The sequence below is a fragment of the Pan troglodytes genome, chromosome 10 (assembly GCF_028858775.2).
Source record: "Pan troglodytes isolate AG18354 chromosome 10, NHGRI_mPanTro3-v2.0_pri, whole genome shotgun sequence".
Lineage (NCBI taxonomy): Eukaryota > Metazoa > Chordata > Mammalia > Primates > Hominidae > Pan > Pan troglodytes.
This window is the reverse complement of record NC_072408.2, coordinates 50,576,920-50,596,753: the sequence shown is the minus strand read 5'-3', so window position 1 is coordinate 50,596,753 and position 19,834 is coordinate 50,576,920. Positions and strand designations below refer to the sequence as shown.

Genomic DNA, 19,834 nt, shown 5'->3' with positions numbered 1-19,834 from the left:
TGAATTACTGCCTTCCCTGTACACTGTGATTCTGCTGCATGCCTTGCTGTCCCCCTGCCAATAATGTCCCCACCTCCACACACCAATTTTGTCTAGTTTATTGCCACTCCTCCCCTAAGATTTTGCTTAAAAATCACTCATCAGGTTTGAGCATTAGGACACTTGTATTAAAATTAACTGATTGTGTGTTTGTTTCCCCCAAAGGAATGTTTTCCTCCAGAATAGAGACTTTAAACTACGAGCTGGAAATAAAAGATTATTAAGTTATAGTCCATGCCCTCAGGTTGCTGACAGTCTGATAGAGAAAGGGATGTGACTGCATGAAAGTAATAAATATTGTAGGATCTCTGATTCAAGTATCTTCAGAAAATGGTGGGACAGGAAGAGGGGAGTAATTTGCCCTTCTTGGGGAAGGGGTGGATTAGGGTGATGGGTTCATAAAGTTTCCATTATTTTCATTTAAGAGGTGATGCTTGAACTACAGAATAGATGTTTCCTGGGCAGAGAACATGGGGACAAGTGTTACAGGCAGAAGCTTTACATGGAACAAAGGCAGGATGTTGGAGGACAGTCCAGCATTCAGAATGGTGAAGCATTAAGTTTGAGGTGGTGTCCCCATGGTGCTTGGCACATAGTACAAGCTCAAGGATTTTGAACTAAACAGTATGCTTTTTCCTGGTTTCTGTGTATAGGGTTTAGGGGTTTGTGTATCCCTAGAAGTTGTATGTAATATTTTGCATTTATGTGCTTTTGAAAATTTTTCAGGGGAGCGAGTCATTGGATTTCACTAGATTCTCTCAGAGGATTTCATGAACTATAAAAGGTTAAGAACCACGATTTTAACAGTACACCCTAGAAATGGATAAGGTGAGATGTAGAGGATAGAAACTGATGTGAAGACAAATACCACCAGCTGCAATTGGCAGGGATGCCCCTGGGCATTCACAGGGCAGGTACTCACCTGCTGGAGCCACGGAGGGCCTGGTTGCAGTGGGTACTTCTGATAATGGCTCTGCACACGCTTTTCCACCTCCTTTCAGCAAACAGGCTTATTCCTGCCTCTTTATTTGCTCCAACTAAGCCATTATAGTATGCCTTCTCTGATAGTCAAAGCAACTCTCCAGGGCAGGAAACATGATGGGGTTGAAAGACTGGAGAGAGAATGGAAACACCATATGTTCTATTCTGAAAATAAAGTAAGAGATAAATATGTGAGGAGAACAGGAAAGCATGTACAGCAACCAAAGCAATTCAGTGGCAATGGCATTAAATAGACTGCGTTAAAAGGCTGCAACAGCACTAGCCTCCCACAGGCACTGTAGGTCAGCTCATTCATTCCTCCATGGCGAGTAAAGAGATGTGGGAATTATCCAACTCCTCGAATCCTGCCCAGGCAGATTCAGTGTCCTTCTTTGCCCTCTGTGCAGCTGTAATAACCTTGTATATACTTTTGTTCTAGAACATACTGCACTGTGGCAGAATTGTTGATAATTCTTTTCTTCCATAAGGAAAAAATGGCTGATTTTTGAAAGCCGAGCACTTAGCGCTGGGCTCAGTACATGTTTACTGAAAGAAAAAGCTGGAGTTTTATAGCCCAAAGGTAGTGAAGTCAGTTTGTACAGTTCAGCCTGTACAAAGGTAACCTTAAACAGCTGAAGATTTCCATTATCCTTGCTTTGTCAGCTTCTTTCCTCCTTTGCCCAGTGAGGCACTCAAGTAAGAGCTAATCAAGGAAGGAAGCAGGCAGATCTTTTGCAAAGATAGGGGCTGCTCTTTTGAAGGGAGGGATTTGGTGCAGTGTTGAATCTGATGCAATCTCAGACTCGATCAGCTTGCTAAACAATGTTGGCAATTGCAAGGCAAAGCAAAGGACAAAGGTTATGGGAGCAAATAGGAGGGCACTGTGGGTCACACTTGGATTTGTTTCAGGGGCACTGCACACCCTCATCAGTCAGAATCAAGTAACCTCCCAAAGCATAATAATGTGTTGCATTTTTCAGAGCTCTCTGGGATGCATGAATTAGGTGCTAGTCTTATGCTATGACAAGTCCTGCTCAGAGGGATTCAGAGGCCATCCAGTTAACAGAATGTAGGGAGAGCTTGAAGAGAGGATTGAGAGGAACCACTGATATGTTTAAAGGAATGAAAGATTTTATCATTTGTATTGAGTTTTTAGTTTATTTTTATTTATTTTTTTTTAAGAGACGGGGTTTCTTGCTCTGTCACCCAGGCTGGAGTGCAGTGGCGCCATCTTGGCTCACCACAGCCTCAAACTGTTGGGCTCAAGCAATCCTCTTGCTTCTGCTTCTTGAGTAACGAGGACTGCAAGCATGTGCCACCGCAACCGGCTGTTTTTTTTGTTTGTTTGTTTGTTTGTTTTGGTTTGGTTTGGTTTTTTGGTAGAGATATGGGGGTCTTGCTGTGTTGCCCAGGCTGGTCTTGAAATCCTGGCCTTAAGTGATCCCCCAGCCTTGGCCTCCCCAAATGTTACGTTTACAGGCATGAGCCACCATGCCAGGTGTGAATGAAAGGTTTGAAGAGAAACCTAAGGGTGATATCAGGATTCCAGGCATGTGAAGGACACAGAGAATATTTTCCAGTTATTGAGGAACAAAGAATAGGAAAATTGGTTTGCAGTTAGTTTATGAGGGCTTCTGAGGAGTGAAACTCGAAAAGGATTCAGAACATCTTCCCATTCTCCTATGATGTTAACTGTATTAGTTCTAGGTAGAGGGCCGTTTTTAGTATTTCACTTGCTATCCTGGATTGGACACTTGATCTAAAGAGGGGAAAGGAAGGAAATTAATGATATTGATTGGACAACTGCTGTTAGCACGCTCAGGGTTTCCTCCAGCTCTGATTTGCAAACATCATCTTGTTTACCCAAGAGGGAAGCATTTTTATCCCCATTTATTTGTGGGACAGCTGAGGCCAGGAACACTCACAGTTGTATGCATGATAAGTGGCAGTCCTGGCTCTGTTACTTCAGTCCTGAGTTTGTGTAACTCCAAAGGACTTGCTTCTAATTTATTTGTAAATGTATCAAGTTTAGTGTTTATTGAGGCCATTTGGATGTCTCAGTCTCTTTGAGGTGTTGCAGAGTGGCTCATCACAGGTTCTGAAAGTCTTTCACCTCTGAGAACAACTGTGCATTTGATCCAGTTGGTCACTTGTGTGTCTAAAACAACCATCAGTTGCTGCTTCTCAGCCTGAGCAAAGCATACTTACGGTGCATCACATCTGAAAGGCATACTTTCTGGCAGAGCAAAAGCTAAATAATACATTTCAATTTTAAAAGGTACAGTTTTCACTTAAGTGGCATGTTTTATGGACTATACAGTGAAGGCAAGCACAAATGATATGCAGTATCCAAGTATAATACATCAAGGATCATAGCAAGGTAAATGATTTTGATCCACGTTTAACCTGCTGATAAGGAAACCTTTCTATCTGTGCTGCTTGATGTCTTTTTCTAATTATACATATTATATGTGAGCCATTGTAGAAATTTTGGGAAATACAGAAAACTGCAAATAAAACAAAAATCACCCCAACACTACCCCTCAAAGATAAACCACCATGAATATTTTAGTATGCTGCTTTCCCGCCTTTTTAAAAAATGCAAATGTAGTTTTATATGGTTTAGACCTATGGTATCCTGCCTTTTCACTTAACTTGCCCCATAAGCACTCTCTGTTTATCTCTTTTATTGGGGTAAAGTATACATAACATAAAATTAACCATTTTAACCATTTTTAAGTGTACAATTCAGTGGCATTAAGTATATTCAGTGTTGTGCAATCACCACCACTATCCATTTCCAGAGCTTTTTTTTTTTTTCTTTTTTGAGACGGAGTTTCGCTCTTGTTGCCCAGGCTGGAGTGCAATGGCGCGATCTCTGGCTCACCGCAATCTCCGCCTCCTGGCTTCAAGCAATTGTCTTGCCTCAGCCTCCCGAGCAGCTGGGATTACAGGTGTGTGCCACCACACCTGGCTAATTTTGTATTTTTAGTAGAGACGGGGTTTCTCCATGTTGGTCAGGGTGGTCTCAAACTCCCAACCTCAGGTGATCCGCCCGGCTCGGCCTCCCAGAGTGCTGGGATTACAGGCGTGAGCCACCGCGCCCGGCTTTCCAGAGCTTTTCATCATCAGCACTCCCTATATTTAAGAAGGCTTCACAAACCACATTTAATGGCTGAATAACATTCCATCACATAAAGTTTACTTAAAGGTGTTTTCCAGAAGACATTCAACAGATATTTAGTTTGTGCTTATTATAAACTACACTTTGTGGCGAAAGTAGTGAACAAAACATGGCTTTTGTCCTTCAGGACCTGTTGGAGGAAATGGCCAATTAGTAGGCAGGTTGAGTCCTGTAGAGGGGCAAGTACATGGTCTATGGGATCATGTAGGAGGGGAACTTAACTTGAGGTATAATTTGCATAATCATTCCTTGATTGTTGCAGATCTAGCATGCATCAGATTTTTTTGCTGTTATAAATAATATTGAGAGAGATTTGTAGGTATAAATATTTGTCTATATTTCACATTATTTTGTGGAGTTCTTGAGAAGTGAAATTACTGGGGCACGCATTCTAACAGGGGCCAGTACAAGATGTTCTATTTTTTATTTTGAGAGACAGAGTCTTGCTCTGTCACCCAGGCTGGAGTACAGTGGTGCGATCACTGCAACTTTGAATTCCTGGGCTCAAGTGATTCTCTCACCTCAGCCTCCTGAATAGCTGGGACTACAACCATCATGCCTGGCCTGGCCTTTTTTTTTTTTTTTTTTTTTTTTTTCCCTGGAGAGATGGGATCTCATTTTGTTGCCTGAGTTGGTCTTAAACTCCTGGCCTCAAGCATTCTTCTCACCTTGGCCTTCTAAAATGCTGGGATCACAGTCGTGAGCCGCCCTGCCTGTCCTAAAATGTCCTTTTAGGACACTAATAATTGTTACCTACTGTGCTATTCTCAAGGTTAGGAGCTGCACCAAGGATTTCCATTGCCTGTTTCACCTTAAACCTCTCCTAACTTTTTATAGATGTGTGTACAACTTGCCTCTGGCAGGATTACATGAAGAATGGGGGCTGAGAAGTGAGTGTATCCAACTGGGAAGAGCCAAGGAGGGTCAGAGGCAAAGGGATTGTGGCTGAGGCTGAGGTTATGTGGCAGGTAACATGCACACCATCCAGGTGTTTGTACTCATTTCAGAGGCCTTGGTTTGACAAATGCTTTAGGGCTGTGTTCACTGTGCATGCTGACAGCTTGGCTCCCTTCTGTGAAATTTCATTCTTGTGAACTTCAAGTCACTGAAATAAAAGTAGCCTATTTTTTCCCCTTTAAACGTATCTGTTCATCGTCTAAACAAACTCCCAGTCTATTATCAGAGCTGGAGGAGACCTTTGGATATCATATCATCTTCCCTGTTCAAACTAAACCTAAAGATTCTAAGACTTAGAAAAGTTAAGGAACATTCGGAAGGAAACCGAGGAAACCAACTTGGTGGGTGTAATGAGGGGTTACAGCTCATATCTCTTGATTTAGCTGCTGGTCGCCCCATTACCTGCTGCATGTTGTCTTCAGGCTTTATTCTCTCCTTAAAGGAATTTTTTCTTCTTCCCACATCTTGATTCCTGATTTTGTGCTCTGCTCTTTCCTTCTAAGATGTGTTATTCGAGTGTTGAATACATGTATGTCTTGGCTAATGCCTGTCAACTGGAAATTATGCTGATAAGTTTGCATTCCTTATCCTACTCTGTCCTTGGCCTACTAATTGGTTTGACAGCTGATTGTTCTCTTCATCTTGGCCTCTTTGTTACTTGGAAAGTTTCTGTTGACTCTGGTAAAAGTAATCAGTTATGTCTTATTTAGTCCCTTTGGATAATTTTTTGGGGGGTTGGCTTTTATTAATTTTAAGAAGTAATACACCCACCATTGATATAGTAAGTGTGGCAACCTGTCATGGACCAAAGAGTAAAGTTTTAAAATAGATGATTAATATTGAGAGTAGGAATAGCACAGACATCTGAAACATTAATTTTACCAGTGGTTAGTTGGTGAAACCTGACTGTGGATGCATACATATTTATGTAAATACAAAAAATTTTTTGTGGTACAGTAAATCTTGCTTCTAAGATCAAATTTACAAAAAAAGTTAGCATTGTTTTGTATTAGACAAAGTGCTATTATCTTCAGTTGAACTTCATATCTGTATCATGACACTAAATATAAGACCTTGGGTCCCTGATAATAAGAATTAGAGAAAGGAACGTACAAAGCCAACACACCAAATTTGGTCTGAGGCTGTGAGCTCCAATATCAAGTGGTAATTGTGCAGTTGGAAAAATCCTGTAGCTTATATTCTCAGCAATTTCTGATCATCAGAGTTTCAGAAACAATTCAGAGTTGTCAGGCTCTTTCATTTATGAGTGAAAGGAGCAATTCCTCATTGACTGTAAGTCTTTTATGTTGGCAATTCCATTCTTAAATTAAGGCATTGGCATTTTCATTATGAAAATGTTTTTCCTGGATTTATAGCTGAGTCCATTAATTTTGTGTTTCAAAACTGATTGGCATTATATAAAAGCAATGTAAAGTTGATTTTGTAGTCTCAATTTTAAAGATCATTTCAGACATCTATTCCTCCCGTGTTGGATCTACTGTATTGAAATACGAAGTTATGGAGAACTAAGGAATAAATATAGCACACTCCATTTCCAAAAAGACAGATGGCCTTACCATTCTATGTAAGGGACTTGAGGAGACCCTGAAGTGACCTGTATACCCTGGCTCCACACCTCACATTTGTTCTTGCTCATTTTCTTCTATATCTTACAGTGTGGAATGATAATAATAAATGATAATGATAGCAGTTATGTCTTGAGTGCTTACTGTCAGACCTCGTGTTATGTACCTTACCATCCTTATTCCATTTAATATTCACAGCAGCCCTATGAACAGAGGTAGTATGATGCCTATTTTACAGATTAGGAAGCTGAGACTTTACCCAGCTGATCATCCAGTTAACCTTCCCGATTCTTGTCATTTCTCTACCACCTCCAGTCCATTCTGCACATCACTGCTGGCCCCATCATGTGCTTTTCTCCTTCAGAAACACCTTCGTAGACTCTATACTGTGTAGGGATAAAGCGCAAACCTCAGTGTACCTGCAGGTTGGCTCCAACTTTTTAAATCTTATGTCCCGCAACTTCCTTACAAAAATCCTGCAGTATAGACCTACCCTAACATGAGCATGCTGTGTGTTCACCTGTTTCCCTGCCCCAGCTGGCAGATGCCTACTATTTGCCAGGCACTGTTAGGATCTTAGGGACACAGTTCTTGCCTTCAGAGCAATATACTCAAGGATAAGGCAGACCTGAACATAAATCACTTCTCCTTACCTTTTATTTCTAATCCCAGATTGGCTTAGACCCTATATCCTTGGTGAAACTTCCCCTGGCCATTCAAGGCAAAAGTGATTCCACCTTCCTCTGAATGTCTGTAGCCTGAACTGCCTGTACCACATATTTATCTTTGGGTTGTGATCTTTTCAGGTGTCTGCATCTTAACCCACTTACAAATCTTTGCAAGTTAAAGACTATAGGTTTATAGGTTAAGCCTTTATAGCTTAAAGATTCTATAGGCAAAGTCTGTGGTTCTATGTCATTGATCTCTAAACTCCAGTTTTTAAAAATATTAATAAATTTGTAAAAATCTATAAGATTTTATAAAGAAATTTTAGCCCTGGATTACCATACTTTTAAAAATATATTGCATGGTGGTCTGAGACCGTATGTATTAAAGTATAAAAGATTAGGCTGGCACATAAATATGGCATATCATTTGTTTTTCCATACTTGTTTTAAACATTGGTGCCAAGTCTTTTTTTAAAAAATTGAATTAATATTACTGTGACACTTTCCCTTTTCTTAGTTATCAGCCTTTTGACTATAAGCCAAGCTTTTAAAAGTCACTAATAAAATATATGAGGCTTAGCCTGGTAATATAGTGAGACCTCATCTCTACAAAAACGTTAAAAAATTAGCTGAGCATGGTAGCATGCACTTGTAGTTCGAGCTACTTGAAAGGCTGAGGCAGGAGGATTGCTTGATCCCAGGAAGTGGAGGTTGCCGTGAGCCAAGATTGTGCCACTGCCCTCCAGCCTGGGTGACAGAACAAGACCCTGTCTCAAAAAACAAGTGTGTGTGTGTGTGTGTGTGTGTGTGTGTGTGTGTGTGTGTATAATATGGCTCTAGTTCTTTGAGTTATGGGGTTTGTTAAAAATGACGAAGCGGGAAACCCATTCAGGTCCCAGCTTGAGCCACTTAACAGGGTGAACATGATTTAGTCAGTAACTCCTGTTTCTTCACAAAGCAGATGAGGCCATCAGCATCACGGTGGACTTAGTGGGCTTTTCACCTGTTGAAGACTCTTGTGGGTGACTGTATCCATGTTGTGCTATTTGAATTGAATCATCCATCTATTTATCTGTTATATTAGTTTGCTGGGGCTGCCATGACAGAATACTTTAGACTGGGTTGTTAAACAACAGACACTTATTTTCTCACAGTTCTGGAGGCTAGAAAGTCCAAGGTCAAGGTGTCAATACATTTGGTTTCTCCTGAGGCTTGCCAACGACCACCTTTTCTGTGTCCTCACATGGTCTTTCCTCTGCGGGCATGCACTCTGGTATCTTTCTGTGTCCAAATTTCTTCCTCTTTTAAGGACACCAGTCTGATTGGATTAGGGCACACTCTCACACTCTCACACTCTCATTTTCAACTTAATCACCTCTTTAAAGACCCTGTCTTTTCCAAATCCAGTCACATTTTGAGGTACTTTGGGTTAGGGCTTTGACATCTGATTTTTGGGGAGTTACGATTCCATAACATCTATTTAAAATAGCACTTACTAGCCAGGCATGGTGGCTCACGCCTATAATCCCAGCACTTTGAGAGGCCGAGGCAGGTGGATCACTTGAGGGTCAGGAGTTTGAGACCAGCCTGGCCAATGTGGTGAAACCCCGTCTCTACTAAAAATATAAAAATTAGCCAGGCATGGTGGCGGGCACCTGTAATCCCAGCTACTCGGGAGGCTGAGGCAGGAGAATCGCTTGAACCAGAGAGGTGGAGGTTACAGTGAGCTGAGAACATGCCAGTGTGCTCCAGTCTGGGCAACAGAGCAAGACTCCCATCTCAAAAAAAATAGCACTTACTTGTTGTAAATTATGCATGAAGAGGCTAGCATAAAGAAGAAACCGGAAATAGCCCTCCACTTATTTAGTGCCTATTATTAAAAGGGGAAGGGTACAGGTATATGAAAAGATAAGTCAAAAACTGTATTGAAGGGTATAAAAGAAAAATAACTCTCCCAACCCTCTCCTATTTTAGGAAACTTCTTAAACATTTACACAAATGTTTAAAAAGGCCAGGTGCATTTTTTAATGTATTAATGTGTCATAGAGAGTACAGATATCTCTATATCTGCACAGATTAGGCTTTTAAATAACTGCATAGTATTCCATTGTGTATGTACTATAATTTACCTAATCACCTATTAACAGGCGTGTAGATTGTTTCCAGTTCCCCCACTACTCCATTACAAACAGTAGTGCTGGATTCCTTTTACAAACCCAGGTCTGGGCACAGTGGCTCATGCCTGTAATCCCAGCACTTTGGGAGGCCAAGGCAGGCAGATCACTTGAGGTTAGGATTCCAAGACCAGCCTGGCCAACATGGTGAAACCCCATCTCTACAAAAATACAAAAATTAGCCAGGTGTGGTGGTACATGCCTGTAATCCCAGCTACTCGAGAGCCTGAGGCAGGAGAATTGCTTGGACCTGGTAGGTGGAGGTTGCAGTGAGCTGAAATTGCACCGCTGCATTCCAGTCTGGGTGACAGAGTGAGACCCTGTCTCAAAAATTAAATAAATAAATAAATAAATAAAATGCATACATACATACTTAACCAGGATGAAAAAAATAATGAAGAGCTACCTAAGAAGAATAACTGGGCTCTGATCTTGGTGAAAACCATCTTTGTTTTTCACCTTCCTGTTTATTGGTCTTTACAAGAGTTGTTGTGAAAGGCATTTCATTCTTTCCTGTCCTCCAGTACCTGACCACATGCCAATACCTCTTCTTCCTGCAATAATAGGAAGGGAAAGGGCTTTCCTTGGCAACATTAGGTCATAGTCCTCTCCAGGAAGAAAGGTCTGTCTGGATCATTAACGGGCATAGACTATTTTTAGTTAAGGAAAACAATTTTTCTTGTAAGAATTGCTATTTCCGTGCTCAGGGCAGCACATGCATCCTTTCTGGCTGCTTCCACCCATTGGCAAGGGGCCAGCTCTCTAATGGAATGTGAGCAGTCTTACTGCTAATCAAGATTTATGGTGGAGACCAGGACGCCTGGCCGCTCATTGGATTTGCAGACCCTCCAAGCTAACAGCGGCAGCCCTGAGATTAAGTGCAATGCAGAGGCTCTGGTGCTGTTCCCAGGCCCTCCCTTCTTCTCTGGGGCCAGCTTCTTAGCCACAGGTATCATCTGGCATTATTTTATAAGCTGTGCCATAGTGCAGATGTTCTTTTCTGAGGAATTACTTTCATTTCTGACTCATTTCAGGAAATGAGACAGTCTATCAGAGGTATTCTTCATTTCCAGACCCCTGGAGAGTTCATTTTCACCTGGGATTTCTAACCACATGGGGGCAGTGCTTTATTTACCCAGATGTCAGAAATAACAGTAATGAATAGTCTTCTTCTAAGGCAGCCCTTACTTCCCTGCAGAATCCAGTGTGAAGGCCCAGAGGTAGCTTATGCCCTTATTAGTGTAAATATTTCTGAGGCTTTGGTTTTGTGATGCTTGTGGACATGCTGTGTGTATGGGCTTTGGTGCAGGAAAAACATAATTTAGCAACAGATTTAAAAGGTAGTCTGGAGTGTTTCTAATTACTGTTTGTTTAGTTCACCATTGCCTAATAAGTGGATTTAAGTAACCTTGGGGGTAGGGGATGTAATGTTCATATTACAGTCAACCATGCAAATCAATTTCTAACTAAGTATTGCAGAGAACACACCGTGGAGCCATTTTATAGAAGTATTCCATTGAATCTTAAATTTAGACCTGAGAGCATTTTGGATTGGGCATTTCCCACTGGTTGATGCACACAGCCATGTGTGGTACAGTCCCGTTTAAGATCCTTCGGTGGCCTTTGGCATTTAGTTTTCTTGTTAATTCAATGTAGTTTTCTTTTTAATTTTCCCATCCTTCATTGACCATAATAGGAAACTGAAGTATTAAGAGGGCCTAGAACAGTGGTTGTCAACCTTGGTTGTAGCTTGGCATCATTCTGGGAACTTTGAAATTACTGATGCCTGAGGCCACCTCCAGAGATCTGGTTTAATTATCTGGAATGCAGCCTCCACTGGGATTTCTAAAAGCTCCCAGAAGATGTTATTGTGCACCGGGGGTAGTGAACCACAGACCTAAGATGTCAGGGCCCTGAGAGCTCATCTCATCCAGTGGTTCTCAGCCCTGGCTGCAGATTAGCATCATCTGGAGAGCTCATGAAAGAAGCACTGAGGTCCCACCACCTGAAACGACCTTTCAGAGGAAGGAGCCATTCTTTTTAGAAGGTGCTCAGGTGATTTTGATGCACAGCAAGAGTTAAGGTTAACTGACATCTTAGCCATGCCATGTTATAGATAAGGAAAATGAGAGCAAAAATGGTCAAATGGCTTGTACGAGGTCAGGTCCTTGTTGTTAGGCAGGTCTGATGCCGCCTCCTGCTCTGTCTGCAGCCTAACACCATCCCTTATATTGGCCTATTGTATTTATTGATGCCTCCTCATCCTTCAGGTGATGTTCCTGCCTCCAGGAGGCCTTTTCTGACTCCTCATACTCACCTCCCATCCAGCCTGGGTAAGATCCCCTTCCTTTGTATTTGAACAGCATCCTTCCTTCCTTTTCCCCTCCGACTGTCAGTTCCAGAACAGGCCTGTCTTTTCTGTTATTTCTGTAACAGTAGTGGGGTTTCAGATAATATTTGTTGAATTGAAGTTCTGTAACTTTTTATTCCTCAGTCCACATGGATTGCTGAAAATAATCCATTCCTATATGCATGCTTCAGAAAAGAACTTCAGAAAGCAAAAGTTATTTTTTTTTTGAGACAGTCTCACTCCGTCACCCATGCTGGAGTGCAGTGGTGCAATCTCAGCTCACTGCAACCTCTGCTTCCCAAGTAGCTGGAATTACAGGTGCATGCCACCACACCCAGCTAATTTTTGTATTTTTAGTAGAGACAGGGTTTTGCTATGTTGACCTGGCTGGTCTTGAACTCCTGACCTCAAGTGATCCACCCACTTCGGCCTCCCAAAGTGTGGGGATTACAGGTGTGGGCCACCATGCCCGGCCGCAAAAGTTATTTCTTACCTGTCTATGGCTCACTGTACTATGGGCCAGGATCTTAAAAGCAAGAAGGACTTCCCACCCTGCCTTCCAGGAGAGAGAGTTTTAGCAAAAAATGTTTGGCAAGGATATTTTGATGACAAAATAATGAAAACAAGATTTCAGTGACCTTACATGTTACTCAAGCTATGTACAACATCCAGGGACCTTCGAATAACATACAAATGTGTATGGCATAACAAAAGGGAGTATTGTGGCATTACCTAACAACAAAAAGTTGTCTGAAGTAAATGATGCTATTTTATAAATATACATTTTAAGGACTGAATTATTATTTAGTGCAAAAGTAAATGATGCTATTTTATAAAAATACATTTTAAGGACTGATTATTTGGTGCAAAAGTAAAAGTAATTGTCATTACTTTTAATAGCAAAAAGTACAATTACTTTTGCACCAAAAAGTACAATTACTTTTGCACCAATCTATAATATTTTAAAGCAGCCACATTCTGTTAGTATAACTGAATTAAATCCTTTGGCTTCTTTGGATTAATATGTTTTGTCTTTTCAAATGATTTTTAAAAACTCTATCTTCTGTCATTGCAGTGTACTTAGGATCATCCTTGGCCAATGTTCTATTTTTACTGGAAAAATATTTTCAGATTTGCACTATTTACATTTACCCTTGTACCTGTACCAGAGGCTTTTCTCTAAAAGCAAGATCACAGCTAGTATCTGCTTAGCCTACAAGTGGCCAGGAAGCTCACTGCTGAGATGCTGAAAAGTAATTATTTTCTTGGGTGGAAAATACATAGTTAAAATTTTTTGGAACTAAAACTGCAAACTGGGCCTCGTTGTAGAGTAGACCCCAAGATGTTAAGATGGTGCAAACAGGACAGAATAATAATTGAAATGTGAAGAACCTCTTTGAAATCCTAAGTCCTCATACTTTCATGCATTATTTTTAAGAGCCTTCATATTGGAGAGCAAATGGTAATGTGGCAGTGTGGAAGTAAAGTCACCATATATCATGGAAAATCTTCCTAAAACAAATATTCTTGAAACTTTCAAGATAAAGCAAATCAATTTAGTTGGAGGTAAATATAAAACGTTTTTATATTAAATAACTTTTATTGTTTAAAGATGCAAATTTTTTGTGAAGATAAAACACGAAGATTTGAAGAACCACCTTTTTGGGGTTTTTTTTCTTTTCTTTTTTTTGCTGCTATGTAGGTGAAAAATTTAACAAAAACTACTAATGAGTAACCAACTTCTATCACACTAACTTCAGAGGCTCAGCAGTGCATTCTGGAAGTGAAGAGAAGGGTCAGGAGAGAAAAAAGGGTTTTTTAAATATGTAAGACTGCATTTTCAGTGTTTTCATCTATGTCCTGTCATCAAACTTTTATAACTACCCTGCAAATTAGGATTTATTCTGACCAGATTTTTACATTTACCTTTTCACTAGAGAGAGGAGCCAAAATTTAAATCCAAGTATGTCTGATGTCCTTGTGTTTTTACACTGAATATGGCCTCTCATGTCATAAGAAGAGAGAATTCTCCAGAAGAGACATTATTAACTATGAGCGTTTACCATGCTGGTGGAAGAGGGCTGGCTTTAGCTTCCCTTAGAGTTCTTAATAAACACAAATAAGTTGATGAGAAAAAGTGTTGGCAGTGGTATGGAAAAAAGGGAATCCTTGTAAACCATTGGGAATATAAATTGCATAACCATTATGGAAAACAGTATGAAGATTCTAAAAAAAAAAATCAAAAATAGAACTACCACATGATCCTGCAGTCCCACTTCTGAGTATATACCCAAAGGGAATGATCTTAGTATCTTGAAGAGACATTCACACTTTTGTGTTCATTGCAGCATAATTCACAGTAGTCAAGATATGGAAACAACCTAAGTATCCATTGATGGATGAATGGATAAAGAAATTTTGGTCCATATATACAGTGGAATGTTATTCAGCCTTAAAAAAGAAGGAAATCCTGCCATTTGTGACAACATGGATGAAACTGGGAGATGTTATGCTAAGTGAAATAAGCCAGACACAGAAAGACAAATACTGTTTGACCTCACTTACATGTGAAATCTAAAACAGTCATAAAACCAGAGAATAGAACAGTGATTGCCGGGGGTTGGGGGAAATGAGACATGTTGGTCAAAGGGTACAGAGTTTAAGTTAAAGATGACTAAGTTCTGGGGATCTAATGTACAGTATGAATGGTGATGGGGTGTGTTAATTTGATTGTGGTAATTGTTACACAATGTATATCAAATCACATTGTACAGCTTGAATATATTCAATCTTTGTCAATTAAATATTTTAAAATGGAAGAAAGAATGGCCAATTTTGATCAAAAGTCATATAGTGTCAGATAGAATTTTGTGATCTGACTCCCAGAAACTACACATTTGATTTGGGGAAGGCAGCCAAGCAAGATAGTTGATAATTTGCTCTTTTCCTTTGATTCCTAGGTTTGAGAATCTTGGCTTTCCTACCTACTAGCTGTGTGATTTTGGGCAAGTCACTTAACCTCTTTGTGCCTTAGTTTCCTCATTGGTAAAATGGGAATGATAAAACTTGATTGCTGTTGATTTTCTTCTCACATGCTGTGAGTTAGAAAAATGTAGGAATTTGTAGAATGGTTCTGTTCTGCCCCAACAAATTGGGTTCTTTGCTGTGAGCCTTGGTCTGCTTCCTATTTACGCCTCTCCATTAGAGCCATTTCTATTTCACAGGCACAGGGATCTCTTCTGTTGCTTCCTGGGAGAATCCTGAAGGAGGCTTGCCATGGGGTGAGGCTTCCTTGGAAACAGAGGCATAGTGTTCTAAATGAACTGAGGGTTACTAAGTGGTCTGAATACACTTATGGGTAAGGAATGTTATCACAGAGGATTGTTCATTCATCATGAGTCACAGAGCCTCCCAGAACTTTCTCTTGAAGCTCATGCTTATCTCAGCAGCACGGGGCACAACTGACCACTCCCTGCTTCCTGAAATTCTTTTTTTACTTGGCTTCATGATGCTACTTTATCTTGATTCTGCTCACTGCTCACTTGTTCTTTCCCAGTCTCTCCTGCTGGATCCTTCTCTTCTTCTGGCCCCTAAACTTTGGAGCACCCAGGGCTTAGTGCCCTGACCCTCTTCCCCGTCTCCACTCCTTAGGTGATCTCATTCATTTGCAAGGCCCTGAATGCCATCTGTATGTGGATGACTTCCACTCCCTATCTCTCCCTTGCTTTACAGCTGTCGGCTTTACTTCTTCACCTAGTTGTTTAGTAGATGAGTTGAACTTAACATTTCCAAAACCAAATTCTTGATTTGTTTCGTGAGTCTATACTTCCTCCATTGTTTTAACCTATGCAGTGATACCACCTAGTCACTCAGGCCCCAAAGCTGAAGTCATCCTTGATTCCTGCCTTTCTGTGACACCTCGTATTCTCAAATTCAAGCACCAAACATCCCCTGTGCCCACACCTAAATCTGAGCCCAGGCCACTACTAAGTTTTGCAAGGACTCCTGTAGTCGCTTCCTGCCACCATTCATGCACCTCTTGGTCTGAGTTCATAGAACAGTCACAGTGATCCTTCTCTTTTACACCTTTATACTGTCTGTAGTGGCTTCTCTACAAACAGTATAAAATTCAAACTCTTGGCCATGTACTGTAAGGCCTCTGCTACCTCTCCATCCTCTTCTCTTCCTGCTCTGCGTCTCTCTTAACTGTGCTCTAGCCACACCTGTCCCTTGACAGGTGTCAAGGGACAACTCCTTGCCTGGCCACTGTCCTCATCATCCTCTCCACCCTCTCTCACGTCCCAACTCCTTTCTCATCTAGGATGCTTGCTGCTGCACTTCCTTCAGTTCTCACTTGAATGTCACCTACTTAGAGCTGTCACCCCTGACTTATCTATCTAAAATGTCACTGTTACTCTGTATCCTCTTAACCTGCTTTGTCTTCAAAACATTTATCTCCAACTGAAATTAGTATATGTATATTTGTTTGTTGTCTCTATCCCAGTAGATTGTAAGCTCTGTAAGGACATTGATCCTGGTGCTCGATAAGTTGTACAACTGAAGGAGTTAGTAAATTAATGCTCTGGAATCCCTGTATTAAAAATACTAAAGAATCAAACACCTTTCTCTAGACCCTTAGATCCGTCTCCATCTCTTACCCTGTTTCTCTGTCTCCTTTTATTTATTTTTTTATGTTTATTTTTTGAGATGGAATCTTGCTCTGTCGCCCAGGCTGGAGTGCAGTGGCGCCATCTCGGCTCACTGCAACCTCTGACTCCTGGGTTCAAGCAGTTCCCTGCCTCAGCCTCCCAAGTAGCTGGGATTACAGGCACCCGCCCCCACACCTGGCTAATTTTTGTATTTTTAGTAGAGATGGGGTTTCACCACATTGGCCAGGCTGGTCTCGAACTCCTGACCTCATGATCCACACGCCTCGACCTCCCAAAGTGCTGGGATTACAGGCATGAGCCACCATGCCTGGCCTGTCTCCTTTTAAAGCAAAACTTCTAAAATGTTGCCTACATGTACTACAGCTTCTTCATTACTCATTTATTTTTCAATCTGTTACGTATGGTGTCTTTTCCCATCACTCTTCTGAAATTGATTTTGGCAGAGTCATTCAAGATCTGTGTGTTGCTGCTTCCAATGGATATGTTTCTGTCTTACTGGATCTCTGAGTGGCTTTAAGCAGTTTTCTATTGCCTTCTTGAAATTACCTTCTAACTTGGCCTTCCCCGTTCCCTACTGGCCATTTCTTGATCCTTTACTGGCATTTCCTTCATTACTTGGCCTCCTGGGAATGTTGAGAATTCTTCATGCTATGGTTTAAGCCATACCTCTTCTGTCTACATGCTCATCTATTTCAGGGGCTTTAAATACCATTAATTTGCTGACTCTCCAAGGTATATATCTCCAACACTGAGCTCTTCTGAGTTCTAGACGCCGTACCCTCCTCCCTCCTTGACAGCACTCCTGGATGGATGTCTCATGTTCAGGGAGGAACTCTTGATTTGCTTCCATGTCCCATCTACCCCATCCTGCCTCTGCGCTCTGTGTCTTCACCATCTCAGTAAATGGTACCACCATCCTTCCAATTTACAAAGTCAGAAACCTGTATATCATCCTTGGTTTCTCTTCTATTGTCCTTCCTCTCCCCCCAGTACTTCTACCTTCAAAATGATTTTGAGTATCTTCTCTGTCTCCACTACTATCATCTTAGGCCAGCTTTGTCACCTGGACTTCAACATTAGTCTAATGACTGGGTCTGTCGTTTCCACTCCTGCCACAGAAGTATGCTCTGTGATGCTGTGGTGCCATCCCATTGTTTACCTGTCAGTGTTTACCTCATTTGTTCCCCAGCCTCTCATGTCTTCACTGCCCTGCAGTCACACCGATCTTTGATCATATCTTTGAGCACACCAAGATACTTTCTGCTTCAGAACTATGGTCTTGTTTTTTCTTTTTCCTTGCATGCTCTTTTTTTTAGCCCTGCATAGCCAACTCCTCATACTTCATGTCTCAAATATCACCCCTCAGGGAGGCTCCTCTGACCCACCCTACCCGAAATACTTCCATCTCTTAATCTCTGCTATATCAACTTGTTTATTTCCTTCATATCTCCAAGCAGAGTCAGTTATTTTAAAAGTACTTATATTTAGTTTTTATTGTGGAATATAAGCTTCCTAAAAAGGGACATTTTCTGTTTTATCTTCTGCATCTAGCACGTGCCTGGCATATAGTAGGTGCCAGAACAGTGATTCTTACGTTTATATGTGTTCATGCCATGAGCTCCCCGCCTTTTTTAATTGGGGGGGAAATGAAAAGTTTTTATTTTAGTCAAAGTTTTACATAATTAGTTAGAATGTTTACATAACTCAAAAATTAAATAATGTTGCAGGTTTTGTTATGAAAACCAGCTGCATCTCCTTTTCTGTTCGCTGTTCCCCAGAGGCCAGGATTTTTAACTGTAGCTGATTCTTTTAGTAATTACCTCTATATCTCTGGTTAACATAATTAAATTATAATTTATCTATTTTTCAGTTTTAGGCATTATCTATTGATGCAGAAGTATTTAGCTCTTTTTCACCTACTCCAGCCCCCTTCCCTTCTCTCACAAACTTTCCCAACCCCATTCCCTCAATTGTAATTGTGTTATAATTTTGGTAAGATCAGTATGCAGTGTTTACTTTATTATAACTATGTAATACTTTCCACAGATGAGCTATATAATATAGTTTGATTACTTTTCCTCTGGAGACTGTACAGCAGATACTGATATTATTAGTTTTTCATATAGTTATGAATAATTCAACCTCACACTTTTACCCAATTGTAAATCTCCTCTCAGTGTAATCAGCCATGCATAGAATCCTGTCAAATTCATCCTTTGGGGGAGATTCTTCCCACAGCCTTCTGATCTCCTCCACCCTGCCCAGGTTGGTCTTTAGACCTTAGCCGAGTGAGGGATTCCTTTTCACCACCATCCTGAGAACTTGTATTGGAGCCCTACATTTATGTCTTATTTTTTGTTGGTTTACTATTTTATTTTGATGGAGCATATTTCTCAGTGTCTTATGTAGAAAGGGTTAAAGGCAGGTAATTTTTTTTTTAAACTTGCGGGTCTGACAATGCTTGTATTTTTCTCTGGCTTTCAGTTGACAGCTTGACTAAGTATATAATTCAAAGGTGGAAATTATCTGCTCTCAGAATTTTGAAGCCTTCTACTTTCAAGAGTTGCTCTTGAAAAGTTCCTGCCATTCTGACTTATGATCCTTTGTATGAGAAACTTTTCCGCTCTGGAATTTTGTGGATTTTTTTCTTTGAACACAGTACTTAGAAATTCCATAATGATTAGTATGGTGGAAACTCAGGAGACCCTTTCACTATGGCAAGCCCCACCCAATTCATTTTTTTAAGTTAAAAAAATTATTATATGTATTTTTTAGAGATAGGGTCTTGCTCTGTTGCCCAGGCTGGAGTAGGTGGCACAATCATAGCTCATTCCACCCTCATACTCCTGGCTCAAGCTATCCTCCCCGCTCAAACCACCCTCCACCTCGTAGCTAAGACTATATGCATGCACCACACCTGGCTAATTTTTAAATTTTTTTGTAGAGACAGGGTCTCTCTGTGTTGCCCAGGCTGGTCTGGAACTCTAGGCCTTAAGTGATCCTCCCCACCTTAGCCCCCAGAGTGCTGGGATTACAGGTGTGAGCCACCGTGCCCAACCCCCAACTCCATTTTTTAAAGGAAAAAAGTGTCCTTCAGTTTGTTTTCAGTCGTGGGAGAAAGGTGTTCTTTAATTCCTAATCCTTTTCAATTTGGGGAAATTTCTTTGACAGTTACTTGCCTTCCATTTTGTTTAATCCATGAATACGTCTGTTATTTGGATATTG

General features: G+C 40.8%; 1 protein-coding gene across 10 annotated transcripts in view; it reads left to right on the top strand.

Annotated features, from left to right (window-relative positions):
• Window positions 1-19,834, top strand: part of ANO6 (anoctamin 6) — a 216,726-nt gene that overhangs the window by 42,971 nt on the left and 153,921 nt on the right. For 5 of the 10 annotated variants that reach the window (XM_003313749.6, XM_016923586.4, XM_063786751.1 and 2 more), the window contains exon 2: window positions 11,860-11,922. The exons of the other annotated variants lie outside the window; for them this stretch is intronic. In XM_003313749.6, the coding sequence (XP_003313797.1) occupies window positions 11,860-11,922 (63 nt within the window). The remainder of the gene's footprint in view (window positions 1-11,859; window positions 11,923-19,834) is intronic. 10 annotated transcript variants of the gene reach the window in all.